The sequence below is a fragment of the Podarcis cretensis genome, assembly GCF_951804945.1.
Source record: "Podarcis cretensis genome assembly, chromosome: 5".
Lineage (NCBI taxonomy): Eukaryota > Metazoa > Chordata > Lepidosauria > Squamata > Lacertidae > Podarcis > Podarcis cretensis.
The window spans coordinates 78,191,975-78,218,866 of record NC_137174.1 but is presented as its reverse complement, the minus strand read 5'-3'; the positions used below and the strand labels follow the sequence as shown (position 1 = coordinate 78,218,866).

The following is a 26,892-nucleotide window of genomic DNA, read 5'->3' as shown; positions in this document are numbered from 1 at the left end:
TAATTCAAAAGCATCAATTCTTCGGCGATCAGCCTTCTTTACTTGCATACTCACAATGTAAAAGACCCAGGCTATCCATGTAAGATATCTTAATGTAAGATACAGTGGTACTTCGGGTTACATACGCTTCAGGTTACAGACGCTTCAGCTTACAGACTTCACTAACCCAGAAATAGTACCTCAGGTTAAGAACTTTGCTACAGGATGAGAACAGAAATCGTGCGCTGGCTCCGCGGCAGCAGCGGGAGGCCCCATTACCTAAAGTGGTACCTCAGGTTAAGAACAGTTTCATGTTAAGAACGGATCTCCAGAACGAATTAAGTTCTTAACCTGAGGTACCACTGTATCTTTGAAGCACCTCTTCCTCCCTTTGCTGAGACACAGGAGTACTGCATAGATTTCTGGACTAAATTTGGCAATAAAGTTTTGGATGTCATAACGGAAGCACTGCAGGTCTGTGCTCGTGTAATAACCATATTAAAACTGCCGAGTGTCCTTTGATTGAGATGTTCTTCTAAGCGTTTCTTATCAGTTTCATATCAGTTAAAAACGCCCAGCCAAAACAGCTGCTCTTTCCGCTCCTGTCCTCCAATTAAAATATATGGTTTTTAAGCCCATACAGAAATAAAACAAACATAACAGGTATGCTCCTTGCCTGTATGGAGTAATTAAAGTTAACTGCTGAGCCAACTGCCTTTGCAATTTAAAAACTATTCAAGTTGTGGGGTTTTGTGTGTGTGTGTGTGTGTGTGTGTGTGTGTTTTTTTTAATGAAAACTAAAACATACTATGGACACGGGTGGCGCTGTGGGTTAAACCACAGAGCCTAGGACTTGCCGATCAGAAGGTCGCGGTTCGAATCCCAGTGACGGGGTGAGCGCCCGTTGCACGTCAAAGTGCACTTAGATAAATAGGTTTGGCGGGAAGGTAAACGGTGTTTCCGTGCGCTGCTCTGGTTCGCAAGAAGCAGCTTAGTCATGCTGGCCACATGACCCGGAAGCCGTACGCCGGCTCCCTCGGCCAGTAAAGCGAGATGAGCGACACAACCCCAGAGTTGTCCACGACTGGACCTAATGGTTAGGGGTCCCTTTACCTTTACCTTTTTAGAACAGACCACGGAACTCAAGGACAAGAAGCCATACTTGTCGCCATCGTCACCCAGAAGTCCAATGCAAACCCCTTACGACCTGTTGCAGCCAGTGTGGTGTAGTGGTTAAGAGCGGTAGTCTCGTAATCTGGGGAACCGGGTTTGTGTCTCCGCTCCTCCACATGCAGCTGCTGGGTGACCTTGGGCCAGTCACACTTCTTTGAAGTCTCTCAGCCCCACTCACCTCACAGAGTGTTTGTTGTAGGGGAAGAAGGGAAAGGAGAATGTTAGCCGCTTTGAGACTCCTTAAAGGGAGTGAAAGGCGGGATATCAAATCCAAACTCTTCTCTTCTCTTCTGCTAAAATGAAGGCTTTCCCCTCCATTTTAGTTGGGGGCTGAATGTAAACTGAATCCCGCCCCACTGAGCAGTTTGCAAACCCGCCGCCTTGGCTGTGTTTACCAGTTCTGCCAATGCAGAACTGATTCCTTCCTCTTGCTCCAAACTGGGACGCAGGAGTGTCTGTGTGTGATATCCTGTACTCTGCATAGGAAAATCTGGTACTATATATATTTATTAGTTAACATGCATGTTTCATTGGCACAATATTGTGCCAGCAAGAATGAATCTGGCCCACTGACAGGACCTCTGCCAACGATATAGTTGCTTATAGATTTGTTGGACTTGATTCTTGAAACATTAGAAAGGCTTTTTTTTTTTAAGTCCCTGTTTTTCCCCTGCCACTGGAAATTCAGCTGGAGTGGGGGGGGGAATGTTTGCATTTCCCCCAGGACTGGAAATTCTTATATCTTAAAATAGCTTGAACAGGTAGATTAAAATGTCCAGAATGAACTGGACATTCTGAGTTGTGCTTCAGTATTTATGGGTGGTGGCTCCCTGCTTGTGGAATAATTCCTTTAATTAAGCTGTTGGCTAATTAAACTATCAATGGCCTTTTAAATGTGCTTGTAGGGTGGGTTATTGGGGTTTGTTTATGTATTTTGTGTTCCCATTTTGCATTTTTATGCTGTAAACCACCCTTTGATCTTGAGATGACGGGCAGAATATAAATTTAATAAATAAATAAATAGGTAAATATTTACTTTATAGACTGCTACTAATGTCTGTGCTGTGGAAGAGACAGCCAAGTCCCCAACTGCTGGGTAAGATCAATAGAAACAGCAGGTCCGGTGCAGCGATCCTATGTGCATATTATCTTGAAAGTAAATGCCATTGTGTCCAGTGGGGATCCTGAACGGATCCGTGCGCTCCCTATCACAACATTTTCTTTGGAAAGCCTCCTTCAGAACACAAGAATAATTGCCCTGCTGGTCAGGCCGGCGGCCCACCTAATCCAGCGAGGTTTCCCAGCAACTGGTATTCAGAAGCATTGCTTCCTCCAGCTTCTTGGAGGTACAACACAGCGATGGGTTCTCTCTAAAGAGAAGCAGCGCGCTCTGTTGTGGACCTATTATTGGCTCGGGCGAAGAAGTGAGTTCCATGCCCAGCAGATGGCGGGCCGGAGCGCCTATCCTGGCTCTGGTACGCCATTGAACAATAGAGTGAAGAAGCTTCCATGTGCGCGCGTGCCCATCTCCACTCCCCCTTTTTTCTCTCGCCTTCAGCGGCCGCTGTTTTGTTTTTTTTTTAATTTTAATTTTAGAGGGGGGGGGTGCCTCCGCGAGAATCTCCAGGAGCAGATTGTGGCGGGGGAAAGGAGAGAGAGGGCACCGATTTCCTCCTTCTTTCTTCGCTCCCGCCCATTCTCTCTCTCTCTTTCTATCTATCTATCTCTCCCCCCCCCCTTCCGAAGTCTCCGCCTTGCCATCAGCAAAGACCAAGGGCATGCTCAGTAGGAGCCAGCATCGGCTTCGGGAGCAGGCTGCGACTCTACACCACCCCCTGCCTCTCTTTCTTGCGTCAGATTAATGTTCCGGGGAGGGACGGCGTGCGTGAGGGGGGGGCGGTTTGAGAAGGAACCACGCGCGCTTTGCCCGGGGGAGGAGCGGAAGGGCCGCCGGGGGCGGAGGAGCGGCTTAGAACGCTGAGCTGGCCCGGTGGAACGTCGGGGCTTCTCTTTTGGAACGCTCGCACACACTTTGGAACGCTCGCGCTCTCCCGCGGCGCGGCGCGGCGCGGAGGCGAGGCCCGGCCGGGCTCTCCGAGGAGCAGCAGCAGCAGCAGCAGCAGCTCCAGGGAAACGGGCGCTGTTGTTTTGAGTCTCGCTGGCGGGGGCCTGCGGGGTTTCGGTGAGCGAATCAGCTCGGTGCCCGCCGTTCGATGGTTTGTCCCGACCGAGATGAGCCGCCCGTCCTCCGCCGGACCCAGCGCTAGCAAACCCTGCGGCAAGCAGCAGCAGCACACCCCGTCGCCGGCTGCTGCCCCTGCCGCCGCCGCCGCCGCCGTCGCCACCATCTCCGCCGCCGGGGCCGGTTCCTCCGCGGTCTCCGCCGCGGCCGCTGTGATCTCGAGCCCTGGAGGAGGCGAAGGCAGCGGCGGGCCGGTCTCGCCTCAGCACCACGAGCTGACCTCGCTTTTCGAGTGCCCGGTTTGCTTCGACTATGTGCTGCCCCCGATCCTGCAGTGCCAGGCCGGGCACCTGGTGTGCAACCAATGCCGGCAGAAGCTGAGCTGCTGCCCCACGTGCCGGGGATCCTTGACCCCCAGCATCAGGAACCTGGCCATGGAAAAAGTGGCTTCGGCCGTCCTCTTCCCTTGCAAGGTAAGGAAGGGCAGGTCGCAGGCAGCAACCGGCACAGCCGCCGGAAAGGTGGGCGGGGAGAGGGGGCTGGGTCGAGGGAAGCAGCGGGGCTCAGCGCCTGCCCTTGAAGTTGTGGTGATCCAGGTGTTATTTTAAAAGCTAGCTCTGAAATTCTCCATACCCTACTGGGAAGTATTGGGGCGAACCCCGTGAGCACACCCCCGCCTCCCACTAACTCCTCATGAGAAACATATACAAAGTGCCCTTTTTTCTGGAGAGCTGATTCTCAGAGACTGTTTTCATTTTAATGTAAGATGCACCTGCGTCTGTAATTCTGCCTCCTCCACCTTCCAAACCACTATTCCAAGCAGCCTTTAGACATAACCCCATTACTCTTCAAGCTACAGAAGAAGTGTGGGGTCTTGCACACATCCACAACAGTAAACAGTGTCCATGGTCCTCTCAAGAATGCAGATCTTTGCTTAGTTGTTATTTGTTCTGGTGCATTGTTGTCAAGAGACTGGGGCCAGAGAGCTACTGGTTTTTGCACCTGACCTGTTCCAAGCTAGTATTTCTCAGTTTTGCTCCCTAATATCTTGCAATATGGAGTATTATCCTACTTTAGTTGTAAGGATCCCTGATATAAATGTATGTGAAGAGCTTGGAGCACTTGAAAGAACACACAGACTTTAAAATCTATTATTATTATTATTATTATTATTATTATTATTATTATTGGCTCATGTCATAGTTATACCTCATCCCTGCTTACACTTGACAGTGTTACACCGGAGAGTTAATGTATAATTCAAAAATAGTGGCCACTGAGGAGTGGAGCTCTAAGGGAGCATAAAAGTTTGGAAATGATTTGGAAACTCTTTAGCAGTACCTGGATTAGTAAAACAGGAGGGTTTGGGGAGGCCAGAGATGGATAGCTCAGTCAGTCAATAGATTCTTGACTCCCATGTAGGGAGCCTTGCCAAGTGTCTCAGTTAATTGAAACACATTGGTGCTAATGCACTCCCTGTTAGTCTGCGCTGTGCGCTAAGGGAATTGGGGCATTGGTCTAAACACGGCAGAGATGTGTGCAAAGGCCCATGAAATGTGGAACCTTTCCCTCCTCCTTTCACACTTCTGACTCAACCTTAAAGGCAGAACTTGACAGAGCGAGAGACAAGTTGGTTTCTGGTGTGTTAGTTGGCAGGGATATGTGCAGGGGAGAAGGGGCAGGCCAAGGGGATGTGGGGAGGGGTGATTCCCCCCCATCAACAAGTTTTTCCACCTTTTTTTATCCTGCATGATTCGGTTGCAGGCAGCTGGGGAATGGAAGTGTGTGCAAAGCAGAATTGGTTGGGTGCAGAAAGGTGTATACACCTGATTCTCCTTTACAATCCAACTTCGCACATTACCTCTGCAGAGACATTCCCCCCCCCCCCCCCGACATACTTTTGCTGATGAAACGTGTTTGCATCCTCTAAAATATTGAGCCGGGAGCTCAGGAACTTCCCATATTGGTATGTCCAAAGCCACAGAGCTCCTCTGCATCCAGTCAGAGGCTGGGGGTTCTGTTGATGACGTCTTTTGCTGTTGTGGAAGGGGGCAGGATTGGAGCTTAAGGGCACCTGCAACCTATACTGGGACGGCACAGATCCTTGTGCTTTGTGCTTATTATTAGCAAAAATTGTTGCAGCATATCCCTACCCTCCAAGAGGAATGCTCCTGTTCAGTATGGGATGACCCCGTTTCACTCCTGAACCGTCAGCCCTTGACCACCCAAGTTCACAATTGGAATGAGTCTAGCTAATTGCTAGTCCATATGGACTTAGAAAAATGAGCATGGGTTGCACAAAGAAGGAACACCATCGACATCCCACCTCTGGTGGTGGTACCATTTACAACCTTTTTCTTTTAAATGCTCCCACCCCTTTTTCTCAATCAGTGCGAGTTTTTTTTTGGGGGGGAGGCTGTTTGGAAGCACCCTAACTAAGATAAAAACTGAGGGGGCAGCTGGCAGAGAGAAGAGCTGTTTCCACCCAAGCTTTCTATTAGTGCCAGTCTTTAGGCCCTTGTCTCCCTTAAACTAGATATACCGGTGTCGGTTTCGCTCCCAAGGCGCAGGTTTAGGCTGATCAATATGCACTCTAAACCATTCTAAAATGACATTGACACAGATCTTAAGGTCGTGTTGATGAAAGGCAAGGCTGGAAGCGACCATGTCGCCCGCGTTAACAGTCTCCATCGGAAGGGCTCCAGTTGCAAAAGCAAAAATTAAACTTGCGGAAATAGAGAGTTGCTGCATTGAACCACTGATACTGTCATAGAGAGTTGGAAGGGACCCCAAGGGTCATCTAGTCCAACCCCTTGCAATGCAGAAATCTCAACTAAAGCATCCATGACAGATGGCCATCCAATCACTGCTTAAAAGCCTGCAAGGAAGGAAAGTCCACCGCCTCCTGGGGAAATCGGTTCCACCATAATTCAACCAGGGGTGGTTGGGGTTTTTTAGGGGAAGGGGGTGTTTAAGGAAGACAACTCCTTTCTTACACTGTTTTGGGAATGGTGCTGCATAGATGGAGATTAATTGATGATTTACTAGATGACCAAAAAATTGTGGAAAAAACAAAAAAGGCTTTGACTGATTACAGCGGTACCTTGGGTTAAGTACTTAATTCATTCCGGAGGCCCATTCTTAACCTGAAACTGTTCTTAACCTGAAGCACCACTTTAGCTAATGGGGGCTCCTGCCACCGCCGCATGATTTCTGTTCTCATCCTGAAGCAAAGTTCTTAACCTGAGGTATTATTTCTGGGTTAGAGGAGTCTGTAACCTGAAGCGTATGTAACCTAAAGCGTATGTAACCCGAATTACTACTGTATTTTGAAATAAACAGTCAAGGACAGACAAAATTACAGATGGTCTGGGACGCAAGTAAGGTGATAATGAGGGGACTCTATACAACAAAACTCATATAAAGGGAAACTGAAAGAGAAAAAGAAAAAGGAGATTTTGATGAGATTACAGAAAAGGAGAAACAATTGTCAAACAAAGCCAATAAAGAGGCAGTGAAACAGGCTATCAAAACTTTACAAACTCAATACTCAATGATAGTTAATGAGGAAATCAGCTGGAAAATAAAGAGAGTAAAACAAAAATATTTTGAGCGTGCAGACAAACCAGGGAAATTCCTAGCTTGGCAGTTAAGGAAAAGTGAACAGAGGAACTCCATAAATAAAATTAGTCTAAATGGAAAGATCACAGATAAGTTGAAAGAAATAAGGGAATGGTGCTTCAAAAGAGCACCTAGTTCTTAGATTTGAGGGACGCCGTCATAGAGTGTGCTTACAGAAGACACCAGGTCCAGTCCTGGGATTTCAGGTAGCAGCAGAGCTGGGATAAAACCCACCCTGGAGACTTGCCGCCAGTCAGGAGAAGTCCGTCCTGGACAAAGAGGGGCCAAATGGTCTGACGGAGTAGCTGACAGTGTGGCCTGAACATTGCAGGATGCCAACTTGATACCAAGTCAGACCGTTGGTTCATTAGTTCAACACATCGGCCTTCCTCATCGTGGGGTGCTCCAGGTGTTGTACTATGACTTTCATCATCCCTGAATGTTTGTTATCCTGACTGGGGCTGATGGGAGTTGTAATCGGAAGCATCGTGGGGGGATACAGCTTGTGGGAGGCTGGTGACAGTGTTGAGCTAGGTGTAACAAGGATGGGAGATGGGGTAAAGCAATGCAGAGGTTGGTACATATAAAGTTGTGTCAGGTTGGTCTGCACTGTGTGGCTGTGGCATTCCAGTTTTCAACAGGGGACTTCCACTCGCCCTGTCCAGAAATGGCAGATATCTTGAACCTCAGATTTTTCCCACATTAAGCATGTCCTCTGCCACTGAATTTGGGGCCTTCCTCATTAGCATGTGACCTACCAAGCCAAACATATCCCATCAGGCATCTGGTGTGACCTTCCAAGTGTCCCAACAACTCTGCTGCTTTGCAGTAACAGGCCAGCAGCAAAATCCGGAGGTTTATTGCGTTCCTATTGGACCACCGTTCATGTCTTGTAGGCTACGTTTGGTATAGCGGATCTCAGGTTGCTCAGAACAAGTGCTCACAGTTCAGAGTTTTGAATTTAGATTCCACACAGAGAAACAAATGGTAATCACGAAACTGTAGTTGAAGACCAGTATTAGATTAAAACATGGTAGGCTTCCCTGTGGAAGTCACTAAAACCTGCAGGTTTGAAATGTGCTTTCTCCAGAATCAGCATTTTGCATGGAGAATCTCCACATCATCGTAAGCCACCTATGCTTTGTGACTGCAATGAAGCCATGCTGTATACATAATGATTCCCAAATATTACATAAATAGAATGTAAAATTCCCAGAAAGTTTGAAAGGGAAAAACTTCTTTTTCTGGGGGCAGGGGAATGGAAATGAAAAGCTATGCAATACTTATTTTCTTTTCTAACCCAAACCTTTTACAGTTTTGGCAGCATTAAATGCATAGTTCATAAATAGTTAGCATGTAAAATTGGTGTGTTCTTGAAATTTGCAGAGCAGTGCTATGTGTTTACATGGAAGTGACACCTGCTCTATTTAGATAGGTTTACTGCCTGGTAAGCACACATATAAATGCTGCCTCAAAACTAGAATTGCCTTAGTTTGGGTAGGAGAGTGTGTATGTCACAGTTGTTTCAAGGGGCAAGGTTGGCCACAAAAGTGGGGTCAGCTCATAAGGGCAGCAGGTGCATGAATCCTTTTTTTCTTTTTTCATTTCCAAAACTTAGATCAAAGGTCACCAGGAGAGGATCCGTTGTAGCAGTAGAGATGTATGCAGTACATAGTGGAACCTGGACATCTGGGAGTTAGAGCCTGGAGCTATAGTCCTATGCCCACTTACCTAGGGGTAAGCCCCATGGGACACAACAGGACTTACTTCTGGGTCAAAATGCATAGGGCTGCACTGAAAGTTAGGTGTCATACAGGGTCGATTGGCATAACCTGGGGACACTTCATACATTGTGTAGTTGATTTGCGCACCTTACAAATGCAGCATTGTGAGACATGCTAGAGTACATATTTTGTTTTATCTATATTTTGTTGAAGGGAGAAATCCAAGCCCATGGTCCACCAGAGGTGAGGAGAGTTGGGAATAGGCAGGTCTCAGGCTGAGCCTGGGTTCAGTTGGAACTGAGTCTTGCATCCTGGCTCGGCTGAAGATATGCCATCAAAAATGGGGGGGGGGGGATAGAATAAAAATCAAAGCCCTACCACTCTGCCTTATCTTGGGGCTAAGTCATAGCCGTCTGAGCTGAGGCTGGGTTAAGTCCTGAAAAGGGGCCATTCTAGAAGTTTGGGGGGTAGTCATGATGGGGCAGGGGAGACTTCTGTTCCAAACATGACCTAGCAACCCATCAGAAGTTAACACTGGCCAAAAGGGTGACGCATGTCAAACTGTTTTAAAGGCTTGTTTTCCCTCTGCCAGACTCTGGCCAGCTCAACTGGCAGCAGAGGCAGATTTAGGTGACCGGTGCCACACTGCAGGAAGCCCCACAACAATTATGCAGAACGGAGCGTGAGAGGCAGGCGGGGTGTTGGTGTCAGTTTTCAGCATCACACAGGGTGCTGCTGAAATTTTGGAGCCCAAAGTCTGCCGCTGCTGGTGATCAAAGATTGAACAGGGGTATGTTACACCAGCATAATTTACCCCAGCATCCATTATTCCGGCTTCCTTTATTTCGGATCACTCTGCCTTTCCATCAGTGGTTTCAGGATGGTTTTTAAACACTAAATAAGTAAAACAATGGCACAGGCATACAAAGCAACCAGCAGACAAGAGTGTGCTTGAAGTCAGAGGGTAAGACAATAGAAATGTTCTAAAATGCCTGACTTAATGAAGAAGTGTTTGTGTGATGCCTTTAGCGACAGTGAAGTTGGCAAGGTATTTCATAGGTGCCAAAAAAGGTTTGTCCTTCGCTTCGCACCAGAACAGCCTTGGTTGCCCCGAGTGACAACTTCTATCTGGGAAGAGATGAGAGAAGTACGACCTTGTTGGTTTTGCTTTCATTGGCTTTTGAGAACGTTGACCGTGGAGTTCTTCTGCAGTGACCCAGGGAGTTGGTAGTTGAAGGTATTGTGTTTCAGTGGTTGCACTGCTGTTGGCAAGGTTGCATCCAGAAAGCAGTACAAGGAGATGGTTGCTCAGCAACGTGGCTGTGGTGGTCCCAGAAAAGGTCTGGTCTGTCTTCTGTGCTGTTTGGCATCTATCTGAAATTCATGGGATCTTGGGATTTGGAGCATGGTGCCATCTGAGTCAGGAGAAACTCTGAAGGTGTCTGGAGGCAGTGAAGGGCTGGGTGGGAGCTAATAAACTCAGGATGAATTCTGATAAGATGTAAGTACTGTGGGTGGGTGCGGGGGGAGGTGCTTCCCATGTCTGGGAATTATGTGTAGAACCTGTTTTGGGAGGGGTTCCACTCCCTCTGAAGGAACAAGTTCATAGTCTGGGTATACTCCTGGATTCGAGCCTCAAATGGCTTCTGTGGCTGGAAGTGTTTATGTCCAACTTCAGCAAATTCACTAGCTATGGCCATTCCTAGATTGGGATAGCCTGGTCTCAGTTGTCCACGCCCCCATCACCTTCTGCCTAGAATACTGTCATGCGCTGTATGTGGGGCTGTGTGGAGATTGTCAGACTGTACAGCAGGTTAAATGGAAGTGATAAGAAAGAAAGAAATAGAATAAAAATCAAGGCACTAAAGTCATGTCAACATCGTCCAGGTCTAGCAAGTCAACAACCTTCAAACAGAAAAAGAGTATCTTAGCACATGACTAGTCAGTGGCCTGATCTTTCTAGCCGGTTGCTGTTAAAGGTCAACAGAAGTACATTTAATGCAGGCTTTTCCTGTTCTAGGAGAATTACCATGGAAACGATAGGTGACCGGGAATTATTGTATTGTGGGTTGTCATCTGATGACGAAATTGTGTTTAATCATCTAGTCTGGAGATGGGCAGTTTCAGGACTTTGGGCCAATGTGGCCCTCCAGGCTTTTATGGGTTCTCTGTCTGGCCCTTGGGGGCCTTCACAGGCCACACACACACCCCGAGCCGCCCCAGCCCTGCTCTGCATCCTCCTTTGCCTGCCAGGAATGTGCCGTTGAACTCTGAGAATGCCTTTTGCCTGAATGGAAGACTGTGATGTTAGGTATTCCCACGAGGGCAAGGGCACAGCACTTTGCAAGACCCAGTGGCCTGTGGGCCAGATTGCCCATGACTGGTCTACACTGCAGGATTTTAGACACAGGCAGGTAATGATACATAGAGATGCTGTCTGGAAAGGACACGTTCTCTCACTGAGCTGTGCTCCATATGCACCAGAAACATTTCCTTAAGAAATGGAGCATCTAGCTATACAGTTTCAGATCCATAGGAAGCTGCTTATACCAGGTCTGGCTGTTTGTCCTTGTGGGCTGGCTGGCATTGTCTACTCGTGACTGGCAGTAGCTGTCCAAGGTAGCAGTTGGGGATCCTTCCTGATCTTTTTAACAGACAGTGATAGGTACTAAACCTGGGACAATTATCATGTATAGCATGTGCAGTGTCACTCAGGTGTGGTTCCTCCCACTTTTTCAGCACAGCAGTGGCTTTTTGAGAGAGTCAGAGCTGGCATGGGATAGAAGCATTCTTCCTTGCATCTACCACTCTTATTGAGATCACTGCCATCTGCTGGAAGGTTTGCAAAAAATAATAATAAACAATGCTTTGGTTTTTTGCATCTTTTGCAAAACCTGTTTGGCCAGAGATGGCAGTGGGAGGAAATAAACAAGAACATTCGTAGTGGTGTCTTCATTGTTGCCACCTTCAGCTGTCTGAGTGTATTGTCTGCCTTCAGCCTACCTGAGCACAAGGACAGGGTATGGGCCCATCTCTGTTTAGCATAGTAATTAGGATTTAGCATGCTATGGGAGGCACCCATCTTCAAGATAAGCATCTTCTCTTACCCCAGCTCCTGCCTGGGCCAGCTCTATAGAAGTGCCGTCCCAGGAATCAACACCACCACAAAGGGTGGGGGAAGAAACTTTAAAACAATTAAAGATACCAATCAATTGATTTACAGGATGCTACCTTAATTGTGTTTGAACTCTACTGTAAGGGTTGCCTTTGCAATTTAATTGTCATTGCTCCTATGATAGGGGAATATTATCATCTGTGATTATGGGGAGGCTTTGCTAATCCAAAACAAGCAACCGCAGGTTTGTTTGGCAGCTGGAAGGGGAAATTGCTTAATGGATTTCTCTTTCCCCCACCCCTCCAACATGTAAACAAATGGGCACAGTCCATTTCCCACTGAAATCGATGGCAAAGCTGCTATTGATTTTAATGGGCAGTACAGTAGTGTCTTGGTTTTGTTCCAAGAATGGGTGGCATGAGTGATAGCTAGGGTGAGAGGGAGGAATAGAGGGCATGAAAAAGAAAAGTTTTCCAATGACAGTTCAAGTGTTACTCAGAAGTAAGCCCTGGTGACTTCAGTGGGGCTTACTCCCAGGTAGAGTGGGTTAGGGTGGCAGCCTAAGTAACTTCGTGGAAGTGCAAAACTAACCTGCTTGACCAGGGGTGGGCAACCTAAGGCCCGGGGGCCGGATCCGGCCCAATCGCCTTCTTAATCAGCATGTTTTTACATGAGTAGAATGTGTCCTTTTAAATGCATCTCTGGGTTATTTGTGGGGCCTGCCTAGTGTTTTTACACGAGTTAGAATGTGAGCTTTTATTTAAAACGCGGTGCATAGGAATTCATTCTTTCCCCCCCCCCAAAAAAATATAGTCCAGCCCCCCACATGGTCTGAGGGACGGTGGACCGGCCCATGGCTGAAAAAGGTTGCTGACCCCTATGCTTGACTAATCCTCTTTTCACACAAACAGTGCACCCCCCCCCCCCAGTGTCTTAAGATTTCTGCAGAGTTGCTTACACAGTGCTGAGAAGAGGGCAGTTATTAGATTATTCATTCATTGAAGATCTGGGTTAGCGACTGGATTGGCCAGAATTGTTACCCGCCCTGTTCCTCTGACCTAGAGGAATGTGCAGAATTGGTATAGCCAGTGTTATTTGACTTCTGGCTAAGTTAGGGATGGAATTGGCCACTTTGCTTTCTCTCCCATGCTTTTCAATCTCCTTTTCCGCTCCTGCTACAGTGGTACCTCTACTTACAGACACGTTCTATTCCAGGGGGCCGTTCGCACCACGAAAAGTCCGTAAGTAGTGCGCCGCTTCTGCACATGTGCGTGACGCAATAGAGCGCTCCTGCGCAAAGTGCATAGAACGCTTCTGTGCACACAGCAAAACCTGGAAGTATACACTTCCGGGTTTGCCGCATTTGCAACCCGAAAATCCGCAACATGAACCTAACGCAACTAGAGGTATGACTGCACTCGGGCAAAAGTAGTCTCCTTTCTTCCTTCCTAGAGTGACAGCTTTCATGTTGACAGAGAGTATGGAACAGAAGGCTTTGATTATCCTCTCTGCAAATTCCTTCATATTGTGGCAAACCACTGACGTCTGATACTTAGTGGTATTGTCTGTAAAATGGGTATATTATTGCTCTTCACTAGTGTGATAGTGTCTCATACTAAGTTTCCTGACAGTTAGTTGGTCATTATTAACATTTCTCTGTAATCTCCAAATTCTGCTTTTGGAGAATAGGAAGGGAAGGGGAAAGATGTCAACTTCTCTTAAGAACTGGTTCAAAGGTGACTGGCCTGGGGACAACTACTCAATGTATTAGGCAGCTTTAGATATTTAAAGAAGACATTTGCATGGTTTATGGCAAGTAGACATTTACTAGCGTGTGGCTGTTGTCTTGTTAGGAGCTGAGGTCATGCGAGACCTGATGGTGGCCAATTCTTTAAATAGCAGAAATGCACATGCTGTGTGTGCTTTTAATCCCAGTCACTAGTAGCCTCGCTTCATTAGTTTTTTCCCTTTCTCCGAGCATACTATTTTACTTTGTTGGTCTCAGTGATGCAAAGCTAGTTCACCTTTTGTTCCTCTCAAAATAATATCAAAATGAATCAATAGCTTGCTGCTTCCCTGCCTCTGACTAGCCATTGTCTGACTGCATTAATAGATGCTTGCGCCTGTTTTATAATGATCAAATAAGACTTAAAAGGTATGATAAGAGGCAGGATCAAGGTTTGTTTTCTAGAATCGCTGATGACAAATATGATGGGGAGGGACGGGAACCAGTTCTATTTTTAGTTCTTTGATTGATTTTAATGAATGAGTTGGGAACAAGCCTGGGGCTGTTAATTACAAGGCTGGGGTTTGGGTTCTTTAGAATGGAGTTTGCTAGGTAGGATTTGGAGCGAGACCCCGGATTGCAGCAGACCATGTTGGTAAGGAATTGCACTGCTTTTGCATGAATCAGGTGGTGTTGCTTAAGAGCAGCAGAGAATACAAATGAAATAGTAGTCTGCACTGATTGTCCCAGCTAGAGCTGGGCGATATCAGCTTTTCAACATTGCGGTGTGTTGCCAGCCAAACATCACAGTTTGGTGATGTACCATGACGTTGAAAAAGCAAGCTGCATTGGCCTCTGCCCGCGAGGCACCTGGTGAAACTTCCCCAGCTCTCATCTCAGGAACTGAGGCCATTTCACCCAGGTGCACGCAGGCTGGGACAACGCAGCTTGTTTGGCTCCCCTTCCCCAGCTGAGACAGCCCCAGCACTCCCCCTGCTCACAGGCAAGCAGGCAGAGCATCGCTACTGGCTGTGGGAGCGCTAACCACCCTCCCCTCAGTTGAGCAGCTTCACGGAGCCCCCAGCCCACTGCTGGCTTGCAGAAGCCAGTGCCGGGCTGGGGGCTCCTTTAACTGCTCAACTGAGGTAAGGGCAGCTGCATACAGTGGTACCTTGGGTTACATATACTTTAGGTTATAGACTCCACTAACCCAGAAATAGTACCTTGGGTTAAGAACTTTGCTTCAGGATGAGAACAGAAATCGCGCGGTGGCCGCGTGGCAGCAGTTGTTGGCCCCATAAGCTAAAGTGGTACCTCAAGTTAAGAACGGACCTCCAGAACGAATTAAGTACATAACCAGAGGTACCACTGTACTCAGTCGAGCAGTTTAAAGATGCAGAAGGAGGAACAAGCTGTACAGTGGTACCTCGGGTTACGTACGCTTCAGGTTACAGACGCTTCAGGTTACAGACTCTGCTAACCCAGAAATAGTACCTCAGATTAAGAACTTTGCTTCAGGATGAGAACAGAAATCGTGCAGCGGCAGCAGGAGGCCCCATTAGCTAAAGTGGTACCTCAGGTTAAGAACAATCTCAGGTTAAGAACGGACCTCTGGAACGAATTAAGTTCTCAGTGGCGTAGCGTGGGGGGTGCAGGGGGTGCTGGCCACACCAGGCGCAACATCTGGGGGTTAGGGATAGGGTTAGGGGGCGCAAATCCAGGGTTAGGGGGCGCAAATTACTTGCCTTGCCCCGGGTGCTGACAATCCACGCTACGCCACTGTAAGTTCTTAACCTGAGGTACCACTGTATTGGCATCCAGGCTGTTCTCCCTCTGCATCAATGAGGGCAGAGTGTGATGGTGGTTTCACTCAGGGATATGTCGCTGGTGAGACTGCCACCGCTCCCGAGTCCCTCTGCCAACAGCGCCACTGGAAGAAGGAACTCTAGCGGATGCTGCTAGCAGAGGGACCCGGGAGCGGTGGCGCCTTCACCAGCGATATACCGCTGAGTGAAGCTGACACTACGGTCTGCTCCTCATACTGGTGGCTGGGTGATATATTGATATAACCCCCAGGCCTAGTCCCAGCATGTGCTGACTGCAGCGGCTCCTGGAAAGCCAAAATGACTCATTCTTCGTCTTCATCTGGGGTTGGGGGGCTTTGTTGTTAGTCCTTTTGTGTTCTTGGCTTGGAGGGGGGGTGCCACCACCTTGCAGTGTCTGGTGTCAGGCTAGGACTGAGGAGACCCGCGGTCAGATCCCACGAAGCCCACTGCGTGACCTTGAGCCAGTCACCATTTCTCTGCCTAACCTACCTTACAGGGAGGGTTGTTGTGACGACAAAATGTGGGCGAATTTACGCTAGCAAAAAACACCTCGGAGGAAAGATGGGATTGCAATCACACCAACTTTTTTCTTTTCCCCCGCAATCCATATAAATTATATTTGCCTATATATCTAGACTTCTGCTTTAGTTCAGATTTGCTTTCCTGATCTTGGGTGATGATCTTCATAGTTCAGTGGACAGAGTCTTTATAAAGCTACAGTTGTTGTTGTTGTTGTTGTTAAAATTTGCATACCATCCTATACCCATAGATCTCAGGGCGGTTCACTACATAAAATCACAGTACAAAAAACAGAACATACATAATAAAAACAACCCAATAATCCCCTTTCACAACACATTTTTAAAGGGCATTGATGTCAATTAGCCAAAGAGGTATTTATTATTTACAGTTCTACACTAATAAATATTATTTATTAGTATTTACAGTTGTGTCCCTGCACAACTCTGAAGCCACTGGCTCTTTTATCCTAATCTGCCACACAATGTGGGTGCGTCTTAGGAACAAGACCGGAATACAGTATAGCAGATCATAGTGGAAATACCTGAATTTCCACTGTTCAAGCAAACGCAGCTGTCATTTATCTACACCTGGCCTTCATGCGAGAGAATTGCATGGAGCACCCATGTCATAGATGACGTTATCAGCAAGGTGGAGGGAGGAGCAGAGAGTGCTCTGCAAAACCCAAGACTCTTGTTGATGGTAAATAAGTGTTCAGATTGGACTACAGACACTCCCATTGTCCAGGTGCAACCTGAATACTTACTCCCCTTATACATATGGAAGCTGCAGTTAGGTATGGAGGCATCAGCTCATGTCATCTTTACGTGTTCGTTTCGTTTCCATATTAATGGGCATATTTCTTTTTAAAAAATTGGAAAAAAAGTACTTAGGAGGTGGTTTGGGGGCTGCCTATTAATATATACTGTATTTTTTCGTGTATAAGACTAGGGGTTTTTTTAACCAAAAAATTAGGTTTACAATTGGGGCTCATCTTATACACAGTTAGTGCTGAGGGATGTTTTCTTAATTTGGAGTCTCCCAAAATACATGGGGGGGGCAGTCTTATAGATGGTAAAATACGGTATTTTTATATTGTTTTACAGGTAATAACTACTCCGAACAGCTGGAAACTTTGCTGCTGGCATTCAAAATGTGGCTGGATAAGCCTGAGAGTGTTGGGATGGAATGAAACAACATTCCTCCTAGGAATATTGTATATAAGAAAACAAGATTGCTGACCCCCCCCCCATAGCATCCTCACAGAGATATTGTGAAGGATGTGTTGCAACCACCTTTTTCTGTATAGTCTTCATGGCGCATTTCTGGCCCTGTTTTGAATGCGCATAGCACCCACTGCAGCCGCCACCAGGCTTTTTAGCTGCTTGAAAAAGATACAGTGGTCATAGCCTTCCTGTGCCTATGCTATTCCATTTTGGCATTGGCTGCAATTGATTTTGGTCTTCCTTTTTATTGTTGGCCACTGCTTATTCCTGATGCTGCCTTTGATCTGACATTTGCCCATCTACTTCTTATCACTTCCTCTGCGGCTGGAGTTTACCATGTGGCTTGAATACTGTATAGTAGGTTAGCCAGTTTAGTGCTCTCCCATAATTCCTGGCCATTGGCCAAGCTGGCTAAGGCTGATGGGAGTTGGGAGTCCAAGAATATATGGAGGGTACCCATTTCACTTGCGGCCCCAGTCTATGACTCCTCCATTGGATCTTTGCTTAGATTGTTGATGGCTGTGCAGGACCTTCTCCTTAGTTCTGATTCTGAACTTGCCACTGACTCTTGAGTCCTGATACTCTTCCCCCTCCTCTTCGATCTTTTCTGTTCTTCATCCACTCTGAGCAGCGGCTTGGGCTTGCCCAGATCTGCTGATTATTGCTATTGTTCGCCAGGTGCAGATTGTTCCAATCTATTGTTAGCTTTAACTGAAAATTTTCTTCAGTGAGAGGGGGAACTACCTAGAAGATTATGAATGGCTGGGACTTGTTTCTTTAGTGTGTGTTTTTTCCTCCTTTCCTTTTTAAAAATAACTTACTTTTAAACTGCAATGCAAAATACAAAGCCACAGTGTTGTAACACAGTGTAAGGGGGCAAAAGCAGAAAGTTAGAAAAGCCCAGCAGCGATCGTGCTTAATTTCCAACCAACCAAAATGAAGCATCTTAAAAATTAAAATCAGATTGCATTGCTCAGGGAAAACCCTTTTAAAAATTTCAATCTAAACATTTATGTGATGTTAGTTGTATCTGCTCCGAAAATAGTGTTTCTTTTTTCTTTTTAAGGAAATGGTGGCTTTGCTTGATTGCAAATTCCAATGCTACAAACACAATTTGGAGAATCAGGCATCCCCATTATTTCTCACAAATGCAGATTCCCTCATCCATTTCCGGACGTGTTCTCAATCAGCTTTCCTGAACCTGGTTCCTTCCAGATGTTCTGGACTGCAGCTCCTTTCAGCCTCACCAAAGACAGCTCTGTGAAGGGCACCAGGTTGGGGAAGGCTGTTCTAAACATACTTTGCCTTCAGTTCCAAATTCATGCAAACTTTGGTTAGTGCTGACCATGAGTTAACTACAAACTATAGTTTGCAGTCCGTCTTCAAAGCAGCTCCCTGTTAACCTTACTAGGTAAAGGTAAAGGACCCCTGACAGTTAAGTCCAGTCACGAACGACTCTGGGGTTGCGGCGCTCATCTCGCTTTACTGCCTGAGGGAGCCGACGTTTGTCCGCAGACAGTTTTTCCGGGTCATGTGGCTAGCATGACTAAGCCGCTTCTGGTGAAACCAGAGCAGCGCACGGAAACGCTGTTGGCAGGAGCTGGGACCAAGCAACGGGAGCTCACCCTGTTGTGGGGATTCAAACCGCCGACCTTCCGATCAGCAAGCCCTAGGCTCAGTGGTTTAGACCACAGCGCCACCCGCGTTCCTTAACCTTAATAGACTTGCTCAAAAAGCGTATATACGTGTGCTCACTTTGCACGGTTCTGCAGTTCAGTTTTCCTCTGGTTTTCGATATTTCACCAGCCATTTTTGCTGACACTTAGTAAGTGTCTGGCCCTTTGTAGCTGTGATGGGAACCTGGAAATTCTCTTTGGTTGAAATGCTCATGGTAACTGGATTCTGCAAATGGAAAATCTTTGCTTGCAGGGTGCAGTCCTGCCGTGTGCTCAGACCTAAGTGAGTTAACTGCCGAAGACAACTTCTGCATTTCAGAACCGATAGCAAAACCGTAGTGTAAGGGAACAGTATTTCACAAATGCAAAACTAATAATATAAGCAAGCAATTAGCTATGTGCCCAGCTCAGCATGCGCTGACCTATACAGCTGCTGAGACTGCAGTTAACGCTGATTGCCGGGGATGGCGCGGCTTACGATGCATCTCGGAGGGAAACTTGGAATAATTGAAAAGAGCCAAGTTGGTGAAATAGATCATAGATGTTAACAGGATCTAAAGCTTTCCACCTTCAACTTTGGGGGGCTTCAGAGCTAGTTTCGGTAACAAGGTTTTTGTATCCAGCTGCCAGCAGGCCAGGGATTCATGTGAGATGCAAGATCCTGTCTTGTACTTATTACCCCCCTTGGCATTTTCCAGTGAGATCTGGGCTAGGTCAAGGCCTTTTCCCACCTCCAAACGATTTTGCCTTGCAATTCAAGAGCTGTACCCCAGAATAGTTAGTGGTATCAGGGGGTGGGATGCGTCCTCAGTGACACTGACAGTGATTAAGGGGCCTCACTTATGCCCCTAAAACACTGTATCTCTAAATGTGGGCTCCTGTGTTGCTTGTGCAAATAGGCCAGTTGTGGGTGATGTAATCACAAACTTCCCACTCTTCTCTTCTATGCCCAGAAAAAAAACACTGGTAATGTCTATGTGTTATGATATAAGGTAGTTCAAAGTAAAGTTTCCAGCGCACAGCTTTTTAGAGATGTGTTGTGGACGTACCCAAAAGAAACGAGAGACTTCCACAATAAAACATTGGCTGTTATGCATATTTTAGAAGCAGCCAGGCATAAATGGGGCAAGAATGAACATGTCCCTGGGTACCATCAAACTAATGTGCTGGGTTCTTGGTTTCTGCTGCTCGAATGCTCCCCACCTTTGTGTAAGAGGCTTGGCACCATTTCAAATACTGTTTGCTTTGCTGTCTGGCTGTGGCAGATGCAAGAATGCGCAGAAATTTTGCCCGCCCCCAGAAATGTAAATGTGCCCTCAGAGGCAACTCTTGTCCATGTCCCAAGCACACAGACCTGTTCATTTCTACTTTGTATTTCTCCCGCCCCCCCGCCCCCCGAGTTATATGGAGATGCTGTGATTCTCTTCTCTCATCACCCCGACACCAGTGTCTCCCAAGAAAACCACAGCCCACAAACTCTTAATGGGCCCCTTGGTTTGTTTGGTCTCTAACCTAAAAGGTCTTTTCTCCTGGGCTGAGCTGTCTAGACATCTTTATCTAGATCAAGCCTTCTATGCAGATGAGTCACGTCACAATCACTGCCACAATTACACGCTGCAATAATGAATTGATAAAGGGTGTGACATCAAAGCAGGTCGTTTCAGTTGTGTATTATTAGCAATAGCACATTGCTGCAATACAGAAGGATCCTGTCTGTGGTACCATCTGGCGGGCCAGGCAGGCTGCTGCAGTTTGCTGTGCTTTCATTTTTGCACATATATCGTATGTGATACCCGCCAGGTTCTCTGCAGCATGTGCCTCCCTCTCTCTGCAGGGGGACTTTACAGTGTGTGCTTCCAAAGCTCACTGACCAGGCTGTAAAAGAATCTCTTAAAACTGTTGATAAATGGGGTAGGATAAGATTTGTAATCTAGGCTGTGTGTGTGTGTGTGTATGTGTCTTGGGCCAAAAGAATTGTATTCCACGGAAATTGAAACGTTATGCCCACAATACATTATTCACAAGTGGATATTCTTAAAACACTTAATTTGCATCGTTCGGATTTCCCCCTGCCACTTTACCATTTAGAAATAATGAAACTAGGGTGGAGGGGAAATCTATAAAAGAGTTGGGTGGGAGAGAGAATGGGTCGAAAGCGTCTGGAGGTGGGAAAGCCTGTTTCTCATCTGTCATCTAAATGCTAAATAATTTTTTCCATTGCAACCACGTGGTCTAGAAACTTGAAAAGTTATCTGTCTTGGCAATGATAATTTGGCCCCATAGGAGTTCCCCCGAAAGAATTCCCCAAGTCTAGTGGTTCACACAAGTCTTCTGTTTCCGTGCTTTTAACCTTTTGTACCTTGTGTAATGGGATGTGGGTGGCGCTGTGGGTTAAACCACAGAGCCTAGGACTTGCCGATCAGAAGGTCGGTGGTTCGAATCCCCGCAACGGGCTGAGCTTCCATTGTTCGGTCCCTGCTCCCGCCAGCCTAACAGTTCGAAAGCACATCAAAGTGCAAGTAGATAAATAGGTACCACTCTAGCAGGTAGGTAAATGGTGTTCCCGTGCGCTGTTCTGGTTCGCCAGAAGTGGCTTAGTCATGCTGGCCACATGACCTGGAAACTGTACGCCGGCTCCCTCGGCCAATAAAGTGAGATGAGCGCCACAACCCGAGTCAGTCATGACTGGACCTAATGGTCAGGGGTCCCTTTACCTTTTACCTTGTGTAATATTTTTATACATTAACAAGCTTGCCACAACTTCTTATGGGTCTGTGTGCGCCTTTAAAGCTGTTGAGTTTGGGGGATTTTCTGTGCAGCAAGCAAACACTACACAAGAGCTGAGTGACATGTTCTCACCTACTGGCCGGTCCTTTCCATGCTTTGCCATGGAATTTGCAGGATCAAAAAATCCCATCTGCTCACCTTGTTCCAAACTGAGATGTAGCATGTTGTACACACAGGAGTGGACATCTCAGGAAATTGTCAAGAAGCAAATTAATAATAATAATAATGCCTCTCACCTTTTTGTTAACATAGGTTAGTGTTGAGCTTTGTAATATTATCCTTAGCAGCATCAGCAAAGCTAATGTGATTTTAATATATGCCACAATTACTAATGCTGTTTAGCTGACAAAGCTCAGTGGGAAATGCTGGGGTGCAATTATGGTGCATCTGAATGTGGGATGGAATGAGAACCACTAGGTTAGAAAGAACTGGACATAATATAACATGGTATAGGAATGATAACAACAACAATAATGAGTTTATTTCAGGTGCTCAAACCACTGCACACAAACACACAAAGAGTCATCTTTACAACAACCCTGTAAGATAGGTCAGCATTATTATCCCCATATTGCAGGTGAATGCCTAGGTAAGAAAACTGACTTCCTTCAAATTCAGAATTAAAAACAGTTAACACAGATTACAGTCACAACAGTGGCGTAGTGTGGGATGTCAGCACCCGGGGCAAGACAAGTAATTTGCGCCCCCTAACCCATGGATTTGCGTCCCCTAACCCTAACCCCCAGATGTTGCGCCCGGTGCGGCCGGCCCCCCCTGCACCCCCCACGCTACGCCACTGAGTCACAAGAATAGGCTGGGCCCTGAAAACACACATCTCAAGTGTCAGAGACCAGCGTATAGAAGTGCACCTTCAGCGCTTACCAAAAGCCAGGCTTACATCTGAGGAGAGGGAATTTGGGGGCTACCACAAAGAATGCTCTCTTCTGGGCCACCCCCAATGCACTGAACTTCTGAGGAAGGTGGAACTACCCAGAGGGCCACCTTCTGCTGATCTTGACACTCTGGTTGATCTGCAAGGAAGGATGCAACCTTCCACATATTTAGGGCCTAAGTTGTTTAGGGTTTTAAATGCTAGCATGAGCATCAAAGTGTTGGTGTTGACCTTTAAAGCCCTAAACGGCCTTAGCCCAGTATACCTGAAGGAGTGTCTCCACCCCCATCGTTCTGCCTGGATACTGAGATCCAGCGCTGAGCGCCTTCTGGCAGTTCCCTCACTGCGAGAAGCCAAGTTACAGGGAACCAGGCAGAGGGCCTTCTCGGTAGTGGCACCCACCCTGTGGAACGCACTCCCATCAGATGCCAAAGAGATAAACCTGACATTTAGAAGATATCCGAAGGCAGCTCTGTTTAGGGAAATTTTTAATGTGTGACATTTTAATGCATTTTTAATCTTTGTTGGAAGCCGCCCAGAGTGGCTGGGGAACAAATAAATCGTTGTTGTTGTTGTTTTTGTCTTAAATTGGGCCTGGAAGCGGGTTGGTAGCCAATCCTGGGAACTGTAGTTTGTTAAGGATGTGGAGAGTTGTTAGGAAGCCTTTAATCCCCTCGCAGAGCTACAATTCCCAGAGTTTTATGGGAAGAGGGATTGATGGTTAAACCACTCTGGGCATTACAGCTCTGGGAGGGGAATGGGGCTCTCCTAACAACTCTCAGACCAGCAAGTTCAGTAACAGACACCATCACTAACCTTTCCTTAATACAGTGGTGCCTCGCAAGACGAAATTAATCCGTTCCGTGAGGCTCTTCGTATAGCGGTTTTTTCGTCTTGCGAAGCAAGCCCATTGACAGCTTAGCGGATTAGCGCTATTAGCGGTTTAGCGGCTTTTAGCGGATCAGCTGATAAGCAGCTTATCAGCGGATCAGCTGATAAGCGGTTTAGCGGCTTAGGAAAGGGGGGGGGAGGGGAAAAAACCCGCAGGAACTCGCAAGACATTTCGTCTTGCGAAGCAAGCCCATAGGGAAATTCGTTTTGCGAAGCGCCTCCAAAACGGAAAACCCTTTCGTCTAGCGGGTTTTCCGTCTTGCGAGGCGTTCGTCTTGCGGGGCACCACTGTATATCTATATCTGAGAGTGATTTATGTATCATGCCATTCAGCAAGTGAGGCTTTTAAATCTGAATTTAGGCCAAATGTGGTTTTTATTTTTGAAAAGTTGACTATTGGGTGCTGTGCGCTGGACCTTGTGAAACATTTCAGAGTAGTTGTTAAAAATTAATTGCGCTCTGCGGCGCTTGTGTGAAGTTGATGGCTGCAACGGGAGTCGCTGGAGGAGCTAAATTTTTGGCAGTTGCTTTCGCCTGAGAAATCGGTCGAGTCTGTTGCTCTGTTAAACGTTTGCCATAAAAACAAATGGAGTCTTTAAACTGCCACTTACTTTGAATTAAAAACAGTTGTAATTTCATGTAATCGCACACCCACCGATATTGCAACCTTCGTTAGCAAGCGGTCTCTGCTCGTGAATTAAAATCCTAAAGTCATTCATGGCACGAGGCTCCTGCCCCCCAAACCAGCAAGCCTTGTGTGGCATTCCCTTCCTCTGTCGCACGCTTTTAGACTTGTGGAGGGTACCACAGATTGAGGTCAAAGCACATACATTGGAGACAGAAGGCCACAAGTTGAACCTCTAGCATATCTAGTGAAAAAGGATCAGAGGGTAGGTGGTGGGGAAACTCAAAAGGTCAGGAGAAAGCAATGCGGTTGAAATAATAATTCACAGCCTCACCTTTGTTACAAGTCTTCAACATGGCATCCAGAAATAATAATAATAATTATTATTATTATTATTATTATTATTATTATTATTATTATTTATACCCTGCCCATCTGGCTGAGTTTCCTCAGCCACTCTGGGCGGCTCCCAATCGAGTGTTAAAAACAATACAGCATTAAATATTAAAAACTTCCCTAAACAGGGCTGCCTTCAGATGTCTTTTAAAGATAAGATAGCTGCTTATTTCCTTCACATCTGAAGGGAGGGCGTTCCACAGGGCAGGCGCCACTACCGAGAAGGCCCTCTGTCTGGTTCCCTGTAATCTTGGCATTTGGTGGAGGGTAGCCATGTTTTAGACCAGCTATTACATTCAAAAAACGTAAATGTTTGGTTTGCGCATTATAAGGCAAGATCTAGTTTCAGGGTATTTCAGTCCATTCGATTTCATCCCTGAAAACCAAAATCAAGCAGCAAGCCGCCGATTCTGCTTTATAGCCGTGCTTCCCACCCTTGATTTTATTTTTTGTCTCCTTCCAGTACGCCACGACAGGCTGCTCCCTGACACTCCACCATACAGAAAAACCGGAGCATGAAGACATTTGCGAATACCGCCCTTACTCCTGCCCGTGCCCCGGCGCCTCGTGCAAGTGGCAGGGCTCGCTGGAAGCCGTCATGTCACACCTCATGCACGCCCACAAGAGCATCACCACCCTACAAGGGGAGGACATCGTCTTCCTCGCCACGGACATTAACTTGCCGGGGGCTGTGGACTGGGTGATGATGCAGTCCTGCTTTGGCCACCACTTCATGCTGGTTCTGGAGAAGCAGGAGAAGTACGAGGGCCACCAGCAGTTCTTCGCCATCGTCCTGCTCATCGGCACCCGCAAACAGGCAGAGAACTTTGCGTACAGACTCGAACTGAACGGCAACCGGCGGAGGCTGACTTGGGAGGCGACCCCTCGCTCCATCCACGACGGGGTGGCGGCGGCCATTATGAACTGCGACTGCCTTGTTTTCGACACTGCCATAGCACACCTTTTTGCAGACAATGGGAACCTCGGGATCAATGTGACTATTTCTACGTGTTGTCCGTGATATTTCTATGTAATTATTGAGACCATGTTGTTGTCTTTCGTTTCACTGACTGTTTTTATTTTTATGTTTATGGTGTTCCACTGTAGCCCTCTTCAGGTGTTCCCTCACACCCTATTAACAATCGCATGAGGGGAGAACAGGGCCCCAGCCCCCTGGCACACACGTACCCTGGTCATCGCGGCACCACCATCCACATGTTTGTGCCAGGCAGGCAACTCCACATGCGCAGGGTCACCGATGATGTGGGACCTGTGTAACTGTTAATCGTGTGAGCGGGGGATGCCCAAAGGGGACTTTAGGGTTCTTTCTTAACCGGCTGTTTTCTACCCTCATTCTCTCCTTCACTGCTGCCGCCACCTGTCTGTACCACGGAGTTTTTAAAGCACAGTTAACAGGACAGTTAAGATGATTTTATCCTGTTAATCTGAAAGGAAGGGAGGAGATCTGTTTATTAAAGAAATAGCATTATTTAAGGTTTTAAAAGGTGAAGGCAAATCCCTTTTCTTGACAAGCAAAACCTTTTTTAAACATAATGGAATCGGAAGAGAAGCAGCGGAATGGACTTAAAGAGGCAGTTTGCACATGCAGAATGTGGGTGGTGGACTCCTTAGGTGTTTGAGTGCATTGTGCTCCTTCAGACGGCAAGAGGGGCACTTAAAAGCAGCAACCCTTATAACTTCCTGTTCTAGCACAGCATCTCCCTGTTATAGTAGTGTTCTCATTTGCCAGGACTTTTTAATGTCTGAGTGTGGGACATTTTAGAAACGTGGTTTATCACCTGCAACCTGAAATGTTACTAGCTTGTTCTGCTGCATTTGTGTGTGTAGCCGCACGAATATGCTTCTCTTGATGATCTCAGTGATTGGCCATCTAAAAGAACAAAAGAGAGAGAAATTGGAGTACGGTAGTATCACTTTTTAGCGATGCAGGAAGTTGCTGAAGCCTTGGTGGTACACAACATGTCTCAGGCATGTTCTTTTGCACACAGCAGTTTCACATACTTAACAAGTGGTACCACTGTCATCTGGTTGGTCTTGCGGTTGCTGTTTTGTCCTTTTTCTTCCCAACAGAGTTTGTCCCCCCCCCCCCCCCCGCCCTCCAAAAAAGAAAAAAGAAAGAGTTTCCATACACCTGCAAAATGTTTGACCCTCTTCATCCATCCAGTTCAGCAAGAGCTGAAGAGGCTCAACATTTTGTGGAAGCTGCTAACTTAACGTGGTGGCAAAAAACAAGTTGTGTTTTGAGCAGTTTTAAAAACAGGTCCCACCTATAAATATACCCAGGATGTTTGGCGTACTTGACATTAACATTGTAAAAGCTATTTTCAAATAACACAAGGAAAAGCGATGTGCCGATTCGTCTTGTTTATGTTCTTTGCTATCTAAGTTTCCTGTTGTTGCCATATTTACTCTAGTTTTTTAAATAAATATTTTGCAAAAATAATGTCCATGGGCTGTCTGGAAAAGCATTTGCGCATCCTTCATACCTTCTTCAGCGATCCCTCGTAGCCAAG

The 26,892-nt window shown here is 46.7% G+C and overlaps 1 protein-coding gene across 1 annotated transcript; it reads left to right on the top strand.

Moving 5' to 3' along the window:
• The first annotated feature begins 2,765 nt into the window (after positions 1-2,765).
• SIAH2 (siah E3 ubiquitin protein ligase 2) lies at positions 2,766-26,470 on the top strand. The gene is made up of 2 exons (XM_079978243.1): positions 2,766-3,807; positions 24,822-26,470. The coding sequence occupies exons 1-2, from the start codon at positions 3,385-3,387 to the stop codon at positions 25,377-25,379; spliced, it is 981 nt and encodes a 326-aa protein (XP_079834369.1). The 5' UTR covers positions 2,766-3,384; the 3' UTR covers positions 25,380-26,470.
• Positions 26,471-26,892: the final 422 nt, after the last annotated feature.

Bases quoted from the DNA above. Each gene is read 5' to 3' on its own strand.
- SIAH2 (XM_079978243.1), top strand. From the start codon at position 3,385: ATGAGCCGCCCGTCCTCCGCCGGACCCAGCGCTAGCAAACCCTGCGGC. The intron at 3,808-24,821 runs GTAAGGAAGGGC...GTCTCCTTCCAG, and splicing joins CCGTCCTCTTCCCTTGCAAG to TACGCCACGACAGGCTGCTC.